This window comes from Sesamum indicum, linkage group LG6 (assembly GCF_026168435.1).
Source record: "Sesamum indicum cultivar Baizhima isolate 11 linkage group LG6, ASM2616843v1, whole genome shotgun sequence".
Lineage (NCBI taxonomy): Eukaryota > Viridiplantae > Streptophyta > Magnoliopsida > Lamiales > Pedaliaceae > Sesamum > Sesamum indicum.
In genome coordinates this window covers 22,536,153-22,556,348 of record NC_142662.1, presented here as the reverse complement: position 1 = coordinate 22,556,348, position 20,196 = coordinate 22,536,153, and the positions used below count along the sequence as shown (strand labels likewise).

At 36.0% G+C, this 20,196-nt stretch overlaps 3 protein-coding genes across 7 annotated transcripts; 2 read left to right on the top strand and 1 right to left on the bottom strand.

Annotated features, from left to right (window-relative positions):
- Positions 1-1,081: 1,081 nt before the first annotated feature.
- On the top strand, positions 1,082-6,828 carry LOC105163808 (mitochondrial import receptor subunit TOM40-1). Its single transcript, XM_088882253.1, has 11 exons — positions 1,082-1,407; positions 2,302-2,383; positions 2,508-2,607; positions 2,681-2,776; positions 2,891-2,941; positions 3,159-3,224; positions 4,284-4,385; positions 5,124-5,192; positions 5,285-5,368; positions 6,167-6,262; positions 6,401-6,828. Exons 1-11 carry the CDS (start codon positions 1,260-1,262, stop codon positions 6,455-6,457), a joined length of 951 nt encoding a protein of 316 aa, XP_088738379.1. The 5' UTR covers positions 1,082-1,259; the 3' UTR covers positions 6,458-6,828.
- Positions 6,829-9,244: 2,416 nt separating this feature from the next.
- Positions 9,245-12,159, top strand: LOC105163809 (CBS domain-containing protein CBSX3, mitochondrial). 2 transcript variants are annotated; one of them, XM_011082291.3, is made up of 6 exons: positions 9,245-9,423; positions 10,234-10,496; positions 10,867-10,948; positions 11,406-11,479; positions 11,636-11,696; positions 11,816-12,159. In XM_011082291.3, exons 2-6 carry the CDS (start codon positions 10,239-10,241, stop codon positions 11,956-11,958), a joined length of 618 nt encoding a protein of 205 aa, XP_011080593.1. In that variant the 5' UTR covers positions 9,245-9,423; positions 10,234-10,238; the 3' UTR covers positions 11,959-12,159. The 2 variants fall into 2 exon arrangements, with proteins under 2 accessions (XP_011080593.1, XP_011080594.1); XM_011082292.3 differs by lacking the exon at positions 9,245-9,423 and adding an exon at positions 9,430-9,571.
- Positions 12,160-13,154: 995 nt separating this feature from the next.
- Positions 13,155-18,570, bottom strand: LOC105163810 (Class I peptide chain release factor). Of its 4 annotated transcripts, none has more exons than XM_011082295.3 (8): positions 18,411-18,570; positions 16,563-17,002; positions 16,409-16,484; positions 16,122-16,252; positions 15,951-16,021; positions 15,759-15,840; positions 14,786-14,834; positions 13,155-13,508 (listed from the first exon to the last, which is right to left on the bottom strand). In XM_011082295.3, exons 2-7 carry the CDS (start codon positions 16,968-16,970, stop codon positions 14,814-14,816), a joined length of 789 nt encoding a protein of 262 aa, XP_011080597.1. In that variant the 5' UTR covers positions 16,971-17,002; positions 18,411-18,570; the 3' UTR covers positions 13,155-13,508; positions 14,786-14,813. The 4 variants fall into 4 exon arrangements, with proteins under 4 accessions (XP_011080597.1, XP_011080596.1, XP_020550340.1 ...); XM_011082294.3 differs by having other exon boundaries at positions 18,354-18,568; XM_020694681.2 differs by having other exon boundaries at positions 13,155-13,470; positions 18,354-18,568.
- Positions 18,571-20,196: the final 1,626 nt, after the last annotated feature.

The window sequence follows — 20,196 nt, the reverse complement described above, 5'->3', positions numbered from 1 at the left end:
TTTGTAGTCATCCAAAATGAATATTGGGATACGGACTCCTATTAAGGATATGATTGAGTACACCTATAAATAGTATACATATTCTTATCAAAATGATAAAAAAGACAATAAGTGTGATAAATCACAGATATTCCCTCCAAGTAGTCTCTCTATTTTTCTTTCTACGTTCTTTTTGGATTATCACCATAAATTCCTTGAATTTAAGGTATATAAATGAGTGGGTTACTCTTGTAGTAATATACTAAGGCAAGTAGACTTGTTTGTAGTTTGCATAGGTTTTGAAGCAAAATCCAACATGGGAGAATCTTGAAAATTTGACATGATTTGATTTTGGGACATTCAATAATAATACTAACGTCGATGCTTAACAGCTATACGACTTGTCGTACGCTTCCTTTGGCCTAACAGAGAGTGACACACCGACATTGAAAGGGGCACTAGAAGATAGAGGGAAAAACACATCATTAATGTGGCTTATCGTGTATTACTTGGACTTGTATTTATCATATTTGGAGGGAACGCAACTTGAGACGATTCGACAATATTGAGAGATCTCCGACTATTTTCGCTGGTGTTATTATACAGAATGTCAGACTATGTATTCTTAGTATTAACTTGTCGAGCTCTGTTAGTACTAGTGCACTTTATAGATTGTGGCGTATCATTTGGCCTGTAGAGAGAGATGCTAGCATCTGAGCACTGTTGTATTATACGTCTATTCTGTTATATGAAATTTACCTTTCTCCAAACATCTAATAATAATGAACCGATATTATTTGCGAACCAAGGCAACAACCAAAGAACGAAAAGAATGACGGGACAATAGATTATAGGAATAATTAGGCTTATCATTTTTTCATCTCTTGTTTATTTATTATTTTTTCAATTATTTTAATTTGACTTATCATAAATTAATAAATACTTAGGTAATTAAAAATATTAATAATATTTTTTTAAATATATATTTATAATTTTACAATTTAAAATCATGGGAGTGTCACATTGGATTGAATGTGTTGCATGGCAACATTTTCAAGCCATTTATATACAAAACGGGTCGGGTCAAAACCCGAGATGTCGGGGGTTTTAGGATTAGGGGTTTTACAAATTAGGGAACAGGGTTTTTCTCTCGGGTCTAAGATTAAGTAGCCGCTGCTTTACGAAGAAGCAGCAGCATCAACATCGCTATTCTTCTACTTCAATTCGTTTGTATTCGGGGTAACCCGTTTGATTTCGAATCGGGCTAGTGAGAACCTGAAATGGCGACCCTCGTTCCTCCTTCACCGGCTACGGCAGTGACTCCGCCAGCGGCCGGTTCGGGTGCGGCCGCCGTCGAGCCACAGAAGGCAGACTACCTAAATCTGCCTTGCCCTATTCCCTATGAAGAAATACACCGCGAGGCACTCAGTGAGTGCTTCTTACCTATGTCCTTTTACTTTTCTAATGTTGATTGATTTTATAATTTGATCTCTACTGTGTGTGTGTGTGTTTTGATCTGATTGTTTCTGGAATTTGATTTTGTGGTTATTGTGAAATTGTACGAGCGTGTTTTTGTTCGTTTTGTTGTGTCTTAGTTGCAGAAACCCTAATTATATGGTTCAGTTTCTTAAGTAAACTCAGTTGCTCCATCGAGGTTGTGTATAGTTCGGCGATGACAAATGTTGGCGATCTTAGGACTTGTGAGAGTATGACTTGGATAAGAGCATATGCTGAGTATATTGGGTCTTGTTCTGTCCTCTTATTGATTGTGTTAGGTTTTGGAATTTAGCCTGCATCATGTAATGTTGTAAGGTGGAATGTATCATCACTGGTTAAATCCTTGACTTGATTCTATATGAAGTTTTTGCTCTTCTAATTAAGAGGAGTGAACAGTTAAATGCACATTTCAGTCTTCCCGATTGACTTTGTAATTGCAATGGGGGATAAATTCTACTTGAGTTCCTTTACTTGTGTGAGTGACATCACCAAGTTACTGAAATTTGGTCAGGCTAGGGAAGTGACATGTTTTCTGAGACTTGCACATTTTTGTCGATTGACTGTTTCAAATTGCGTACCTTTCCACTTCTTAAGTTTTCTGGTTTTGTTTTACTTTTCCAAGGATCATCTGAAAAATTGAGTGGATAATATTGAAAATTTTGTTAAGGATGCCATTTAAGCGATCCACATTTTCTTTAGGGATTGTCAAAGAAAATTGTTTACCAAGTCTGTGGACAATAAAATTTATTGGTTTCCTTTCGCACAAAGTTAGTTTTTTGATGAAATTATGTAACCAAAAGCTAATATGTTTATTATGATTGCCAGTGTCCTTGAAGCCAGAACTTTTTGAGGGAATGCGCTTTGATTTCACAAAAGGACTCAATCAGAAATTCTCACTCAGTCATAGGTGGTTTCATTGTTTGTGTACTATATATTATTAGTTCCTTTTTACCCGGAGTTTGGGGTGTTTTCTCTGCCTTAGCGCATATTCTTTCGAATGCTAATCCATTTGCCTTTTTACTTTTCATTAGTGTGATGATGGGACCTACAGAAATTCCTTCTCAGTCCTCTGAAACAATTAAGATTCCCACTGCTCATTATGAGTTTGGTGCTAACTATATTGACCCAAAGGTATTTGCTGATTCATTTTTACTTATGAAAAGGTTAGCTGGGTTAACCAAGGAGCATTATTTTTCTTTGGCAGTTGATGCTTTTTGGGCGGGTGTTGACGGACGGGAGGGTAAATGCAAGACTGAAGTGTGATTTGACTGACAATCTTACTTTGAAGGGAAATGCTCAAGTAGGCATACTTGTCAACTTCTCGCTAATTTATTAAAGTTGACAGCTATCGGAGGGCTGTTACGATATTTCTCAATTCCTGAAGTTAGATAATATCTGTTCTGTCTTTCTGTAGCTTACAAATGAACCGCATATGTCGCACGGCATGTTCAATTTTGATTATAAGGTAAACATTATATATTTCTGTCATCAAGTATGTTGGTTTATCAATCAAAGCTTAGGTGTAGTGTAAATACCTTGAGTTTGTTTAGGTAACTAATGCATATACACTTGGATCTGCCTAGGGCATGGGACATCACAGATCATGCTTAAATCTGATCCAGTGTAATAATTGAGTGAGCAGAAGTGAAGCTAATCGCCTGCCTTCTTTAAATTACGTACAGGGATCAGATTACAGGACTCAGTTTCAACTAGGGAATGGAGCCTTATTTGGTGCAAGTTACATCCAGGTGAATGATCTAACTCTGATTTGTGAAATATTTCTTTTAAATGGTCAATCTAATTATCATAAGAAGTATATGCATAAATGCTTAAAGATTTGAACGTTATGGGAACTATTTGAAGTTTTCAGAAACCAAGATGCCATGTAAATGTTGCATTATCCAAGGAGACAGCTGATATTTATTGTTCTAGAATTATTCTGTTTTTCTCGATCAAGTGGATCACATTCGTGTGCTTATAGCTTAAGTAAATATTATGAAATGCTAACTACAATAAAAGAGTTTGTAAGTAGTCTGGCTTATTCTTCTCAGTGTTGTTTTTATCATTCTTTACTTTCGGTTTGCCAAAGTAGTTTGAGAAGTACCTATAACAGTGGAGGCTCGTAGTCTAAACAAGTCACTCTTGCCTTTGCCTATGAGCTTCGATAAATACGCCTGCTGCCTTTGGCTTCTCAAGCCAAACAGATCTAGTCTACTAATGGTGGCCGTTTCTGTTGTTTCATACTGTATTTGATGCCATATACAAGGAAATGCAGGGTACATATGGCTGTATAACCTAGCATGCAGTCTCTTCAATGAATCTTCCTGGGGTGTATTCTTCAAGAAAATATGAGAATGTTGCTCAAGTTCTCTAGCACATAGACTTATTTAGGGACAAGATATTACATATCTGGTCTATATGCTTGTAACAGTCCATCACTATTTATCAGTATTAGCAGTAACCACTACATTCAAGTTTTTATTTCATGATGTGTCTATAACTATTCATAAGTCTTATATGTTTTTGTGAACCCTGGTACAGAACATCGCGTTAAAGGAATTTTACTTTTGAATTAACCGATTGAAAGGAAAACAGAGCAGATCCTTGATTGTGATGGTAGATGAAATCTTGCTAAAAAATGGTGCCAACAGCCATCAGTAGTTCCATCTCTATGATTTAAAGGAGCAAAATGAGAATATAATTCTGGAATATTTTTCTGGTGGATACAAGGAATTATCAATTAAACTTGAGTAGAGATGAAGATAGACTTCGGTTATACTGATTGATTGTTTCATCTATGCTTGCAGAGTGTGACGCCTAATTTATCCTTAGGTGGTGAAGTATTCTGGGCTGGTCAGCATCGGAAGTCTGGCATTGGCTATGCTGCGCGTTACAACACTGATAAGATGGTATTTTTTACTAGATATTCTTTTTCAGTGCTTGCTTTTGGTTTCATACTCTATGCAACAACTTTATCGTCATAGTTGATCCCAAATCTGCGAGCTTCCTCCTATTCGGTTGTACATATTTAAGGTCATTGTATGAAGTGCTTAATTTGTCTCTCATGAGGAATTGGATATTGTTGAATGTTCTTCCAGCAACGTCTGTTGGGAAATAAAATTGTAATCTCATGATACTTAGAAAATCATCTAAAATTAGACAAGCAGCATGGTGAAATGGCTGTGTGCATGAAATTGAGAACTTGCGTTTTGTATATATGTTGAGCAATGTGCTTGGTCAAGGTTTCTTTCATTTCATATGAAAACTGAATCCTTGATGAATCTTATGATCCCATTATTTATTTGGTTACTTGATAAAGTTGTACTGGTGGCTGAATATTATTAAGACAGCTGGTACTGAGAATAATAAGCAGACCTTAATTTGGTTTGTGAGGACAACGATATATGTATCCATAATGTCACCCTTCTAGGTCTGCTATTTTATATGAAATGATAACTTGAAAGTTAATATATGCTTGCTAAAATGGTGAAACTAAACAGGGTCTAAATAAATGTTTTTCTTCTCTTTACATTTGATCAGAAATCAGAGTGGTGGGAATGCAATTTTTCTTGTTCTTTCTTTGTCATGCCGTATGTGATTTAAACTAGATGAAAATATATAATTATTGTCTACTGTTTACAAGTCAGGTTGCAACTGGACAAGTTGCTAGCACTGGGATGGTTGCTTTAAGCTATGTGCAGAAAGTATCTGAAAAGGTACACCTAATATCTAGTGCATTACATGTGCTGTACATTGGTGTATCAAATATTTTCATGTCTTTGTCTTACTTATGTTCTTTTGCCAATAGGTTTCTCTAGCATCAGACTTCATGTATAACTACATGTCTAGGGATGTCACAGCCAGCTTTGGTTATGATTATATCCTTCGGCAGGTAATTACTCAGCAGTATATACTTGGATTCACTATTCCACTACTTATTTTTGGAGTGCTCTAAATGTTACTTTAGTTGTGGGTATCTGATATATTCTGAGGGTTTGTTCATAGCATATTCTACAGGTGTGGTTTTATCTGACAGGTATTCTTGTCTGCAGCATGCATGGAAAGTGGGCTGCAAATTTGTTTTTAGAGTGCCTTATCTTCTTGACCCCACACTGACACTCAAGTTGCTTATTGCTACTAAGGCATAAACTTGGGGGTAATTAATAGGAGTGTAGACCGAACAATTTGCCTAAAAATCTCCACTTAAGAAGAGAGCTGCAGAGCTTTTCATTTTTAAAAAGAATTTGAATGCTTTATCTATCAATGCAGAAAGACTCTTGGCTGAAAGGAATATTGTAATCCATGTTGAGTTCTTGAGTTCTTTACGGTATTTCGTTCGAAAACTATATGCTCAAGGTAAAACATGAATTTTTACCATTTAAGCTTGCTTTTTTGTAATTGGTGTTTGATTTAGTTGTACAATACTTTTGATTTAGACCAAGTGCCTCTTAAATTGCTCAAGTTGTCTACTCATTAGTAAAGTTGGCAGTCGTGACAAAGCATCTGCAAGTCTGTTCTCACTTGTATGAATAACTTGCAACACACAGACCTGCATATTGCTGAATGATTTAGCATTCTGCTAGGCTATTTGGTTTGCACGAGGGGCCAAGATTGTTCACCCAGTAGCTTTACATTTGTCAACTAAAGATAACATTATCTATCTAATTGACTCTTATGGTCTCTTTGACAGTGCCGTTTACGAGGCAAGATTGATTCCAATGGCGTCGTGGCTGCTCTCTTGGAAGAGCGATTTAACATGGGTCTTAATTTTCTTCTGTCTGCTGAGGTGACTTGAGCAACAATGGCATTGAACAACAATATATATATATATATGTGTGTGTGTGTGTAATTTTTCGTTTAATCCATCTCCACTTCCCTATTTCTTCTGGATGCCTTTAATGCGTTTCACAATTGCATTTTGCAGATAGATCACCAGAAGAAAGATTACAAGTTCGGGTTTGGGCTGACAGTGGGAGAGTAGGACTGGAATCATATTCGTTCAGTCTCACGAATTAAGCTGATAGTTGTAAACATCAGCAGGAATGTGGGGAACCTCTTTCCCCTTAATCTAAGAATCAATCAGTTTTGTACGGAAGTTGGTTGAGATACATTATTTGTCGGCAGCAAGAGCTGCTGCGACATCGTAGAATTCACTAGTGGTTGGATTTTGCAGGTTGGCCATTGCCGGTGAGACTCTTGATTTACCACTATAATGGGATAAGTAGATATTTGTCGACATTACTAGCTCTGTGTTTGGACCAATAAAATGCCAAAGACTTGATCTTTGTACAATACAGTGTGATTGAACAATTGATGAACTAAAAAATGCAGTGAGAAAGTTGTTTCTAAGCACTTATAAATTGTTAATTCATGTGCGCTCGGGCAGCTCCAAATGATTCAAAAAGCTCATCCCTCTAATTCTGAAGGGAGCTTCGTAATATCTTTTATTTGTCGTGGGAGGTAAATTACAGTGAAAGTTGTAAATTTAGCTGTAGCCAAAGACGCACCAATATAAAAGGAAAAAGTGAAAGAAAAGGGTAAATTACAATGATTCAAAAATTATAAATATCTTATTGGAATTAACCGCTGTCTAATATATATTTTCTATAAGAGGTTGTTGTAAGGGGTATTTATTAAATAATTCTTAATTTATGGGCTATTTGTAATTTTTCTAGATAACAAAGGAATAATTGTAACTATAAAAAATTTTATTATTGAATCAAAGAAAGATTGAAATTAAAAATAGAGTAAAATACGATGAAATCTCCTCAATTTGTCATAATTATAGATATTTCTCATTGTTTGAGAATTATGAATATTTTTTTTTAAATTTATAAATATCTTTGCAAATACTCTTTTTATAATAGTTTATTATAAAAAATATTTATAATTTTTTAAATAATAAAATATTTGCATACCTAAAACTAATATAAAAGAATTCGATATAATTTATTCTTAAAAATATGATGACATCCCTAAAAATTTTGATTTATCGTATTGTTTGGGTTTGGTTACGTCAATCAAAGCGTTGAAATCAAGATGAGATTATTATGATGGAGACTGATTGGATACCATACCAAGGACCCCAGTCCACTACTACTATTCTACTTCCCCTTTAAAATATTTGAACTATAATAAATTAATAATATTTATTAATTTTGTTTATTTTTTTATTCATATAAATAAATTTAGTGAGGTTTGATTAATAAATAGACTAATTTATTAAATAAAAATAATTTTTAGAGGTGTTAAACGTAATTTTTCAATTCACAAAAAAATTACGTAAATTACATCAAATTTCAAAAGATGTGAATATAATTATCCCATTAAATAAAAGAAGCGAGTTTCGAGTTTCAAAAAGAAATAATACGTTCTTAATATGAAAAAATTAAATAAGAAAAAAATCAGATATTTAATTATTAAGAAAACTTGGGGAATAGTGTTCAATGTTCTTAATTAGTATTTATATTATGAATTTAAATATTAATTGAATTGGGTTTGGGGAGGCAGGTGGATGCATTGAGATGATGATGACTCATTCTCAAGAACAATGTCTAATTGGTGGTCCCCACACCCACCGCTCACCGAAAAATCTTGTTCCCCTTTGAAATACCCCTTATCCATACTTTGCCTGTCGCCTTCATCTTTTATTTATTTATTTTTATATATGTAATAATAATGAATTAAAAATAAATAAATATAAGTATCAATGGTACATCAAACCTTATCCCCTCACAACAAAACTATTCTTCATTTCTTTCTATTTCTTTATTTTTTTTCTTTTTTTAAATGAAAGATCCACAAATAAGATTTGACTTTTAAGAAATATAGCTCAAAAGCTTTTGTTTCTTTTTTTATTTATTTGAAAGAAATTTTATTCTATTCTTGATGGAATAATTAATCGTAATAGTTTGTTTTCATTTCTTCTACGTCAGAAACAAAAACGAACACAAGTGTTTTGGGTGTTTGTATGTATCTTTACGAAACATAGAATTCTTGTGTTCTAATTTTTTTATTTACTCAAAAACTACACACGCATATTTTTTTTTCTCTTTTTATTTACTCAAAAATAAAGAAAAACGCTTAACAATTTAACCAAAATGTTTTTTTTTGTTTTGTTTTTGGGACAGTATGAAAATGGGTTTTCAATTTTTTGGATATAAATCTTGATTTTGGTGCAAGAAGTAAATACAGATCTTAAAAAATGCAATCTTGACCTATAAATTTGGCTGGTTGAGGCCAAACCAGAAGACCAGGTCTATTTGGTGAAGGCGATCAAACTTGACATAAAATCTAAATCATTTTCAGATAACAACAAAATCAAAAGCATTAACCCTTGTAATAAAATTTCCCCCACAATATTCTGAGAATATGTGTCAACATACTAATCTGTCTTGTTTCCACCTAAGTCCACTGCTAAATTTTTCCTAATAATCTCGTTTTGTCTGTTTCTTGATTGTGAGCACAGTACCATTTGGCCCCTGTCCTAATCCTGATCCAATTTAAGCTCTAATTGATGTAATAATTTTATTTTCAAGATAAGAATCTTAGGAATCCAGTAATTAGATAACATAAACATATGATGGAAAGAATTCTTGGTGGGCCTTTAACCTTTTGCGTCCTAATAATTAATGGTTGATGCATAGATGAAGGGTCAAGATCTTTTCATGAGGGCTAAAGTGTGGGTGACAAGTGGAGTTGAGCCTGACATAACCCCATTATCTGGATACATAAATACATATAGATATATATATACGTGCGTGTGTGTGTGTGTCTGTGTGTGTAAAGGAGCAAAAGTAGGAAAACTAGTTGAAATCTGTGGGTAGATAGATAAACCAGGGCCAGGTTTAACTGAAAAGGGTACAAAATTTCTCGTCACTTTTTCTCACTCTCTATACGCTCTGCTAGCTGAGGTGAACAACCCTTCCAAAAAATATCTCACTTCTGGTAAGCCCACAAATCCCTGATCCCATTTTTGCTTAGTTCCGCGTGTGTGTGTGTGTGTGTGAGAGAGAGAGAGAGAGAGAGGAGGGATGAAGGGGTCTAAAAATTCGTGAAGATTTATGTGGTTGAATGCAAAAGCAAGAATCTTGATGTGGGATGCTTCATCCTTGTTTGTGTGTGTGTCTATATATATATATTTGGTAGATATCCTTGTGTGTATATGTTGAAGAAAGTAGTGCGTAGATGTTTTGTACGGGGATCTTTAAATTTGATGATCAGTAGTATCTTTCACCTTTTTATATTAATTACAGAAGGATCTTGTTAATTTTATTTAGATATGCCAAACATACACCATATTCATGTATAAACATTCTTTTGCTTTGAGCTATGTGGGCTGGTTGGTGGGTTGTAAAGGTGGTGCTGTTGAGAATTATACCTCTTTTACTAGGAATTTGCAGGAATAATACCCTTCTCTCCTCATTCCTTCTCTGCTCTTGTGAAAAAAATACTTCTTCTTTTTGGTACACTATTGCAAGGGAAATTTCAATGTTTTGCTGATTGTTGTGATAATTTTCAATCCTATGCCTGTGATTTACCAAAGTGGATGAAACCTTTCTGGAATTTTCTTCTTTTTCATTGTGAATTTGTAGATCTTACTCTGTTTCTGGCATCTATCTTCGTTGTTCTGAGTAATTAATTGAACTACCAGTTGATGCCACAGAATGTTGTTTTGTGTGGTGATCTTATTTCTTACTAGTTGGACTAGATTTTGATGATTCTTGAATTTTTTAATAATCTCTTCTTTTACTTTAGCCACAATGCAAGGAGGAATTAGGGCAGTGTTCTCTCACGGGAATGTGCTCAAGGATGCTGTTCTACGCCATATGCGTGTGGTGCCTCCAGCCATGCGTTCTCTCATGTTTGCACGCCAGGAATCGGCCTCGGCTGCTCGCATTGAAGAGCACGGTTTTGAGAGTACCACGATCTCGGATATTCTGAAAGCCAAAGGGAAGAGCGCGGATGGCTCCTGGCTTTGGTGCACCACTGAAGACTCCGTGTATGATGCTGTGAAGTCGGTATGGATCTTTGTGTACTTTGATATGAATTCTTTTATGTAGCTTATCACAAATTTCATGCTCTATGAATCTACAGCTAGAAATCGGATCAATTACGTCCCCTTAAAGGTTAAACGTTTACATATCACCCCATTTTTGTTTGAATAGGTGGTGACATTCGAAATTTTAGGGGGTCATTGATGTTCTTTTTGAAGAACTGTTGTTTTATATTACTCTGGCAATGAAAATACTTGTGTAATTTCTTTAACATGGAGGCTTAACGATGTGGTTTCCGTAATTTCAAAAGGAGAGCGGTCTAGTCTGTAATTTCGTTAAATTTATATTGACCATTAAATTTTATATGGGGATTCCTGTATTGTTTTCGCTGCAGATGACACAGCACAATGTTGGTGCTCTAGTGGTGGTTAAACCTGGGGAGCAGAGATCACTTGCTGGAATTATCACAGAAAGAGGTAAACATCACTTCTGTATCAGCTTGCTGATTGGATCTTATCCTTTTCATACACACATTGTAATACCTTTATGCTGATGCCTCGAAAAGTGATTTGGCTTAGCTATTAAAGCAAGCTTAACTGTCGGGACTCAGAAAATACTTAGAAATCTTATCTTTCGTTCAAAGGCCGCCTACTGTTGCATGTCGTATCTGTATGTTGTTTTATTTGTTGTCTTCTCTCTCTCTCTGGAAAATTGAGCAAAATCGTTTTTTGGTGGTTTACCAGTAGCTTGAACAAGAAATATCTTGATCTGTTAAACAGATCCAGGGACAGTAGGCATATGATGCTATCTTTTGAGCCGTTTGGTTTATGTTGATTATCCCAAAATTCTTATGCTGCAGTTAATCATCCCATCTTTCAAATTGTAATGGCGTGAACATGTAAGTTTGACGACGTTTTTGTACTGTCGGTCCAGATTATCTCAGGAAAATCATTATACAGGGAAGGTCATCCAAGTCAACCAAGGTCGGGGACATCATGACTGAAGAGGTATATATATATATGTTCGACTGTCGTGTTTTCATCAGGAAATTTGAAAATCCATCCTATTTTAGTGCAAAAAGACTGTTCATTGCAATGATCAAAATCCCATTTGACTCTGAAAAAGAGAGAATCTAAATCTTTATGATGAACTGATGATTGCAGAACAAGCTTATCACTGTAACTCCGGACACCAAAGTTTTGAAGGCTATGCAACTGATGACAGGTACAGCAGTTTCATTTGGCACGTCCAACAAAGCCAAAAAGTTTTGAAAGAAAAATTTCAAAATTCTTAGCAGTCTTTTCTAGAGATTTTGATTGGTCCTTGGAACTGTCAATATGCAGATAACCGCATCAGGCACATTCCGGTGATCAATGAAGGTGGAATGATAGGGATGGTGTCCATCGGAGATGTCGTTCGTGCAGTCGTGAACGAGCACCGGGATGAGTTGAACCGTCTGAATGCTTATATTCAGGGGGGATACTAGACGATGACGACGATAAGCAACTTGTTCTGTGCTCCGTGCGATGACGGAGTTGAGGAACTTCTGAGTCTTGTAAATATTGGTGATGCATGCATTTCCTGGAGTTGCCTGACATGTCCTAAGATTAATAATAAGATGCACTCTAAACTGCTCAGACAATGATTGTTAACCTTGGTATTAATGTCGTTTTTCCTTATTTGTCCATCGATGGACTGGGATTTGCTTATCACTCACATATCCTATTTTACATTTTTACATCATCTGCATGAGTGCTTTTCTGTTTCCTATGAAAAGAAGAGGTTCCTGGCTTGTAGACATCCGTCACTCCATACAGATCTGTATACGTTGGAAAATGGGAAGAAGAAATCCAAGTGAAACAACTAAACTGAAAAAGTTCTTACTATGCCCCAAAAATTATGGGGGTTTTTACATGCAAACAATTTTAAATGAGTTGAAAAGGTATAAATTTGTACATCTTGGCCTGCTGGCTTTAAAAATAGCCAGTTTCTTGTTGGAACATAAAATTCATTATATATTGCATCATAGTGGCAAAATATGTCTGTAACAGACTCTAATACAAAATCTGTTGAAAGTTTGATCGAGGTCCGTCTTGACAAAAGTTTCCAAAAGAACACCTATATATTTCAAGTCGGCTCCTCATTGTGCTAAGTTGATCTCCAATCTGCTGAAATTAGTCAACATCTTACCGGCAGTTCCCATCATTTTGTTGGGTTGATGTTGAGGCCTGTCGAAACATTGTATCAATCATAAGGTGTGTGATTTCATGCGACTGAGCCAATTGAATTCCACTCAGTAGAGCCTAAATTTCCACCTTGTTTGTTTGTAGTGTTGCCAACGTAACGTTATTACTTTATTAAAGTTTGAGAAAATAGAACTCATTTAGGAAATAGAGTTTAATTGTGGAAAATTCAAAATTGTAAAAACAATGTAAACATTCCAATCCCATGTACTAACTAGCAGTGAAACATTGACTTGCTTACAAGTTACAATTTTCATAATACAGAATATATGTCTGACTTCTCATGTGCCATGATCCAAACTGTTCAATATTTTTGCACCCGATTCATATACCAAAAACTAGTTACAACTATTATCTGCAGTCGTACTCCTCAAATTACTTCTTGTTTGTCAATATCTTTTGGAGATACAAAAAATCCAGCTCAAAAGTACAAGGACCGTTTCTCGTTCTTCAATTTCTACAAATGCTGCTTCTCCATCAGAAATTTGTCACAACTTCCGGTGGCTATCATAATTCATTACATTTGTTGATTGTGAAACACTAGGAAGCAAGTTTCTGGTAGTTTATTAACGAATCCAGAAAAAGCATAGCAGTTAGAAGAATAAACTGGACTACTCTATGTACGGAAAGGACAATACAGGTAAGCGACCATGTCAACAATAATACAGGTCCCCTTTCTTGTTTAAGCAAAAGAATACAGTTCTGTATATATCCAGAGAATCACCGAAATTTCAAGACCTCATATCTGCAGGAACCTGAGCAGCAGCCAATAGGCTTCTTGGTAGTCAGTTGCCTTTATTAGATCACAAAATCAACAAATTCAAGAAAATAGGTCAAGTGCAATTTTACAGTATTGTGAAACCAAAACACAAGCAAAACATTAAATCGATAAAGAACAGACACATTTAACATTCAAGTGATGCCTGATTTCATAACTTTCTCTCAGTCGCATGTCTGACAACTGCCAGTTCAACCTTAAGTCAACAGTTCGCCTTGTACTTTACAAAACATGCAACCAACACAAACTAAGAATAGAAAACAGAAAAGCTTGCAAAATGCTCCCTTATTTCAACCTCTTAACATTATTATGACGCCTGAAATAGAACCGACTTAACATGTGATATTTCTTCTTTTTGCGAAGACAACATGACGATCCAGTTGTTCTTGTACGCCTAGTGTTTAGCAACTAGACACTCATCTTAGGATTTCTTATGTGATAGTTACCAACTGCGAACTAAATGTATTGAGATCCAAAGTGCACACAGAATCTTAGAACAGTAACCTTGATTCACCAATATCGACATAAGTTTTGTTTACAATCACGATGCATGTACCATTTATATTTAAATGAAATGTTCACATTTTTTATTTGCCGAAAGGGTTCTAAGAATCCTCAATGTAAATCAAAAACTAAAATGCAGTCCAACAACTTCTTTTTGCAGGAAACTTAGCAGCAACAAAGGACTTCATGGTAGTCAGTCAATTAAAGATTGTAAGACCATTAACTTAGAAAAACTATGCCAAGTATATAGTTAGCATATCTCAGTACTGAAATATGAGTAAAATATCCCATCATTTAAAACCGACATTTTAATGTCAACTGAAGCTATCACGATTTACCCACAGCCATACATTTGAAAACTTCCAATCTGACGTGAAGTCAATAATGTCTCACTCTCTTGTGCATCAACAAACATCAAAACCAATCTATTAAATAAACTAACCAAAATGCAAAAGCTTAAAAACGTGTTCTTCAAATGATTTATAAATGACTGATGATTGCCATATCACATACTGAAACCCCAAATATAAGAGAACAAAGTATAGTAGCTTCGAAAATCAAATGGTATAATTCAGGGGCCTATCATGAAAAGTACCAGCTAGACAGTTTAGTCATTGACTTTATTGTTCTGTTTTCTGATTAAATAATGATATTGTGCTATTGTACTTTACTACTTAGAACGACAGTCAATGGACGCTCTCTCTTAATCTCATACATGCATAACATAGTTACAAAAGTAAAGAGCACTACAAATATAAGAGGAAATCAACGTCGAGAGCAAATACTACCTGAAATATAACTGGTCCAGTAATACTCCTACTTGAGCTGCTTCAGACCCTAAGAGATACCAACAAAAAGTCACAAGTATTGTTAGAGAAGCGTTTTCTTTTCAATTTAGATAAGCAAACTTGCAATTGATCATGTCAATGTATAAATATGACATTTGTACATGCATGAGGAGGCGGCATGATATCCTCATCCTGTTAACTTACAGGACTAAGCTAAAAGAATTCTTTTTCTTCATTCAGCTCTAATCAGGGCCTGAATCAAGAGTTGGTTACCTTAATCTAAAGAATGGTCCTTTTTGTACAACAGGTCTAACACCATAAGATATATATTATCTTCTTCAAGAGCATTACCGAGCATTGATTGTGCCCCAGAGTGGGTCCCTAGTCAATTTCTTGAAATCACTTCTTTCACAAATCTTCCTTGCACCACTGCTGATGGAATATAATCATAATAATTACCAATTATTTCTGCTGTTACAACAATTATCGTAATCAGTCTGTTGTCATTTATAGATGAATGCCTCTCAAAGCAATCTCCTTAAAACAGGAGATTATATGCTCATTTTGTTTTTGTGGTGTAACTTGTGGTCTGAGACTTATCTTGGTAATTCAACTGAAACTTTGCATGAGTTGTCATAAATGTATTATTAACAATCAGCAGGTCTCCAGTCCATCTGTCATTTCAGTACCACATCCTTAACAAGGTTGAACCAGAAACTATGACGGGTTTTTTCATAAAAGATTACTAATGATAAAATTTAATTAAGTAGTAGGGACAGTAGACAACATTAGAACAGGTAATCAAAGAGATATAAAATATTCAGTAGGTTCCAAAGAATAATGCCCATCATACATAGCATTTTGGGGGGTAGAAGGACTGGAGCTCAATCTATACCATGTATAAAGCCATAATAAACTAATACTACATCACCGAAGTTCTATGTCAGAAAAGCCGATGTCTATTGATATATACCTTAGCAGCCCTAAACTCATTCACTGCCATTCGAAGAGAATCATCAGATAATATCAGCCGTGATAAAGCTCCAGTGCTCAACCTGTAAATTGCTAGTCAGAAAGAGTATATATGCAATTGGGAGAGTCTTAATTGTTTGAGCACCACAAGCAAGGGAAAACAGATTCTGATTTGAAGCTTTATATCATGTACCCTAACTTCTTTGCAGCATCTGAAACAGAACCCTCAACCGCAAAAATTAGATCAAGCAGAGCCTGCATTCCCTGAAGACTCAAGAGGATAGGCCACAGCCAAGGGTGTAAGAATTGAATCACAGCAGCATTAAGCTAACCAAATGGAGTGCAACGGGATGAGAAAGCAGACCAGAACGAACTTAGGATTATTTGGTCCTATCTGAGGCCCTCTATCCGATCCTCTCATAGTCGACTTCGCAGGAAGAATTTGAACAAGTTCCGGAGGAGGTACATACGTATCAAGATCGACAGTGTTTCTAACTTCATTAGAAGAAAATAACATTGTATTCTTAGGCTTCTGATTAGAATAAAATCAGTCCACTTGGACATTCCATTTGTGTCTGACAGAAATTAACATTCACTGATAATTGAGTGCAAGTAATCAGCAGAAAGTTGAAAATATAATAAAGTGTATACCTTTAAGAGCTAAAAGTGTACGCAATCGAGCAAGGGCTGCTGCCCGATTTTTGTGCTGGGATCTATCCTCCGCTGCCTGTCTGATTGCAAGCATATTAATACAGAAATATATGACCAAAATAAGGATAAATGGCTATAGGCTATCTGCTTGAACCTGAGCTATAATGCCTGTTGGAAGATGCTTAAGACGCACAGCAGACTCACGCTTGTTGCGATGCTGTCCCCCTGGGCCTGATGCCTTAAAAGTGTCCATCTCACACTGGCTCATTAGCTTCTCATCTGTCATCAGTAGGTACTCCCTACCACCACCAGTCTCACAAGTACTGATAGTACTACTAGAAGAACCAGAATTGTAATTTGTGGTTGCTTCCATACTAAGTCTACGGGTAGAGGTAGTGATTGCCAATCCTCTTCTATTTGCTTTCTGAACAAAGAGGAAACTTACATAACTCCGGTAGTTGCTATAGTTATACCACAAAGAGCAAGCAGAGGCAGGCCTTGTAAAACCACAAATGCTACAACTTGGGAATCTCAAAAGTGATCTCACAATGGAACAAGCCATCTGAGTTGGACCAGAAGACAGGCCAAGTTAATCTGCAAGGGTTAAATGAACAACATGAATCAGTGGGTGGATCTGATACACAAGAAAAGAAAAAAGCATAGAACTGCACACGAATCATGCAGATAGGTGAACACTTTCAGAACAAAATCAAAATTTGAGATTGTTTGTTTCATTTGACGGAGGAAATTATTTTATGTTTGTTGATGTTCCTCCACCAATTCCCCAAAACACGGTAGATGATAGGACAGAAGGCACACAGATGATAGAGAATATCTTTGTTCATTCGATTAAGCTTGCCAGATTCTGCGAAACAAAATTACCAAATCCCAAGCCACAAAACCACCTGGGCAAAAGAAACAACAACTCAACCAGCATCTGATTAAGTCAAGAAAACAAGAGAAGGCTTCAATTTTGACTTAAAAAGGAAAACGGTTCTGGTTATTCCCTCCTTCATCTTCCCTCAGTATTTATCTACGCTGAAGGACTCAAATCAATCTCCAATTCCCAAAATATGGGAATCTTCTTCATCCTCTGTTTATTATTTGGACAATAATGGTGGAATTCATAGATAGTTGATGGAATGTCATTGTGTATTCCAGAGATGATCTAAGTCTCTACAGTCTGCAATTAAATTCCTAGCGAAGGTTGTGGGATACGAGTTACCCTATTCTCTAATCTTATAACCTGCATGCTTCTCATGACTTTCGAATCCAACATTGCCTAATAGTTTCTTACCATCCTAATAAATGAGCACGCTTTAGAGAAATTCTCTTCTTGTTCCCTGTGGTCCCTTAAAACTATAGAGTTATTCTCATAGCCCGTTCTTGTCTGCCATTGAGGTTCTCCAAAGTAGTCAAATTTTTATTAGTGGAAGGATAAGACAAACAATTCGGCAGACAGACATCTTGGTTCACAGAACAATTGCACAGAGTGGAAAGGCCATTCCTCCCGGAAAGAACTTCCCGGACCAAGGCAAATAATCCTTTCCATTCAAATATGACCTAGTAAGAAATTATATCCGCCTCCGTCCACTACCAAAATCTCCGCACTGCCGCCAGGGGAAACAATCCGTATCCGCAATTACTAAACCAATACATTAAAAGACAACATTTCAACAAAGAGAATTCAAAACTATTAGAAAAACAAATTCATCACTGCTATCAATATCATGATTAATTACCACAGCAAAAAACTCCAGATCACTGACCTATGAAATCACCAAAAATATTCAGTACTAGTTATCAATCACAACAGTATAAACCAAATTAGGCGACTAATTTCTCCAAGAATTAAACAAGAAACAAACTAAAAATTCCCAGCAACCACCGTAAACCACTTCCCGCGCTGATTTATCCAGCAAAAAAAGAGGGAAGAAAAACGAACCACCAAAGGAAGAACGAAAGTGACTTATTTAAGCAAGAGTGCATCCAGATATCCAACCATAAAGGACACAACAACGGCCGTGACGGTGAGATGCGGCGGCGCGGTGTTCAAAGGCGTCTCGCTGAATGCCGTTGGGCAAGTGCATGTAGCGACAGTATGCAAATTCGGGGAGAAATTATTAAAAAAATGTTAAAAAAAATTAATAATAATAAGAAGTTGCAGTGCATTTGAAACCTTTAAAATTTAAATCGCGGTGCGACAATTTTTTTTTTAAGAAAAAATTAATATATCACCATGGTATTAAATCATGGTGACAAATTTTATTAAAAAATGAATTTAAGAATGCGGTGACATAATTTTATATAAAAAAAAATAAACAGTTAAAGGAGATAGCGGTTCTTCACTGAATTTAAAAAAAAAAAAAAAGTGGTCAAAGCAGGCTGTTTTGTGACAGTGGTGCTGCGCCACTGCTGGTTGGAACCGTGGTGGCACAACACCACTATTCACCCCGTGATAATTATTGCAGCTCACGCTTATTTAAGTGCGTATGTACAAATGGATCAAGCATTGCTTTAAATTTTTTTAGCCCATCAAATGATTTTTTGTTAGTAGAACTAGTCAGATTTATCCATTTTTATGTGTCAAGAAAAAATAATGTTGACAGAAAAATGTGGATAAATTTGAATAGTACTATAACAAAAAAGTTTATGCGGTATGCTAAAGAAGCTAAAAGCAATGCTTGACTCGTTTGTACATATACACAAAGGAACTATTCATTTTTAAATAATTAATCAATATAATAATCATAAATTCAACATAAATTATTGAATTAGAGTAATATTTTCAACAACTACAAAAATTAATATTTACTATAATATGCATAGATTTTGTCTAGTGGTACGCCTCATTTACCACGTGGTTGGTCGTGGCCTGCCACATCCAGCAGCACCGTTCGACCACCCCCACCACCTGACACGACAGAACCGTCAGTCGCCCCGCAGATTCTAATGATGCTGGACCATCTGGTGCGGCACCGACAACTGAGGAAGCTAGGCATCAGTTTGCCACACCAACGGCTGCTCCACCACCAACAATTCCCCCACCATTACCAGTATATCAGCCTCGATGATGCGAGGTAAATTTGTTTATGAATATTTTTAGTATTATTTTATTTTAAAAATTACTAATTAACATGACCTTTCAGGTCTGACTGCCGCTTCCACGAGCGCATCAATGCGGTGGTGTGCAAGGACACTTACACCACTCGTGGCCATGTTTGAGGCATGTGCCACTAGAGTACCAACATTTTTTGTTCAAGAGCATGAAGTTATCTTATAATATAATAATGACCTACTAGTAGGACTGTGACAATGAATCCACATGTGGACCGAAAAGTACATTCGGAAAGCGTTCTTCATAGCCCGATCAAGCCTGGTCAAGCCACTGTTGCTGGCTAACGACATATGGCTCCAGATCCAGGCAAACTGAGCTAATGAGGACTTCTAGTAGGAGTCTTCGAAAAATAAGGTGAACCGGGCACAAACTCCACGACGTCCTTGACTGTGTACTACGAGGGATCTTCTTCTGTTAGCATGCACAAAAGGAAGTTGGTAAGTACATTAAAGTATTTTTATAGATTTATCATTATTATATAAATATTATGCTAACTGTTTTATTCTTCTATAGGAGGCAGAGCTCGGTTGTTCATCCAAGTAGATGGAGTTATTCGCCATATGCTACAAGAAGAAGGAGAATGACGGCTGGAGTGGGCCAAGTGCGGCTGAGGTGGCGGTAAGTACCTTATTAATGTTATTTTTTTTAAGAAAATAATTCTTGGTTAAAA

Coding starts and splice junctions, on each gene's coding strand:
- LOC105163808 (XM_088882253.1), top strand. CDS start 1,260: ATGGCGACCCTCGTTCCTCCTTCACCGGCTACGGCAGTGACTCCGCCA. Junction 1,408..2,301: donor AATACACCGCGAGGCACTCA/GTGAGTGCTTCT, acceptor TATGATTGCCAG/TGTCCTTGAAGCCAGAACTT. Junction 5,193..5,284: donor TGCAGAAAGTATCTGAAAAG/GTACACCTAATA, acceptor TTTTGCCAATAG/GTTTCTCTAGCATCAGACTT.
- LOC105163809 (XM_011082291.3), top strand. CDS start 10,239: ATGCAAGGAGGAATTAGGGCAGTGTTCTCTCACGGGAATGTGCTCAAG. Junction 10,497..10,866: donor TGTATGATGCTGTGAAGTCG/GTATGGATCTTT, acceptor TTTTCGCTGCAG/ATGACACAGCACAATGTTGG. Junction 11,697..11,815: donor GGCTATGCAACTGATGACAG/GTACAGCAGTTT, acceptor GTCAATATGCAG/ATAACCGCATCAGGCACATT.
- LOC105163810 (XM_011082295.3), bottom strand. CDS start 16,970: ATGGCTTGTTCCATTGTGAGATCACTTTTGAGATTCCCAAGTTGTAGC. Junction 16,485..16,562: donor CAACAGGCATTATAGCTCAG/GTTCAAGCAGAT, acceptor GCAATCAGACAG/GCAGCGGAGGATAGATCCCA. Junction 16,022..16,121: donor ATAATCCTAAGTTCGTTCTG/GTCTGCTTTCTC, acceptor TTGAGTCTTCAG/GGAATGCAGGCTCTGCTTGA.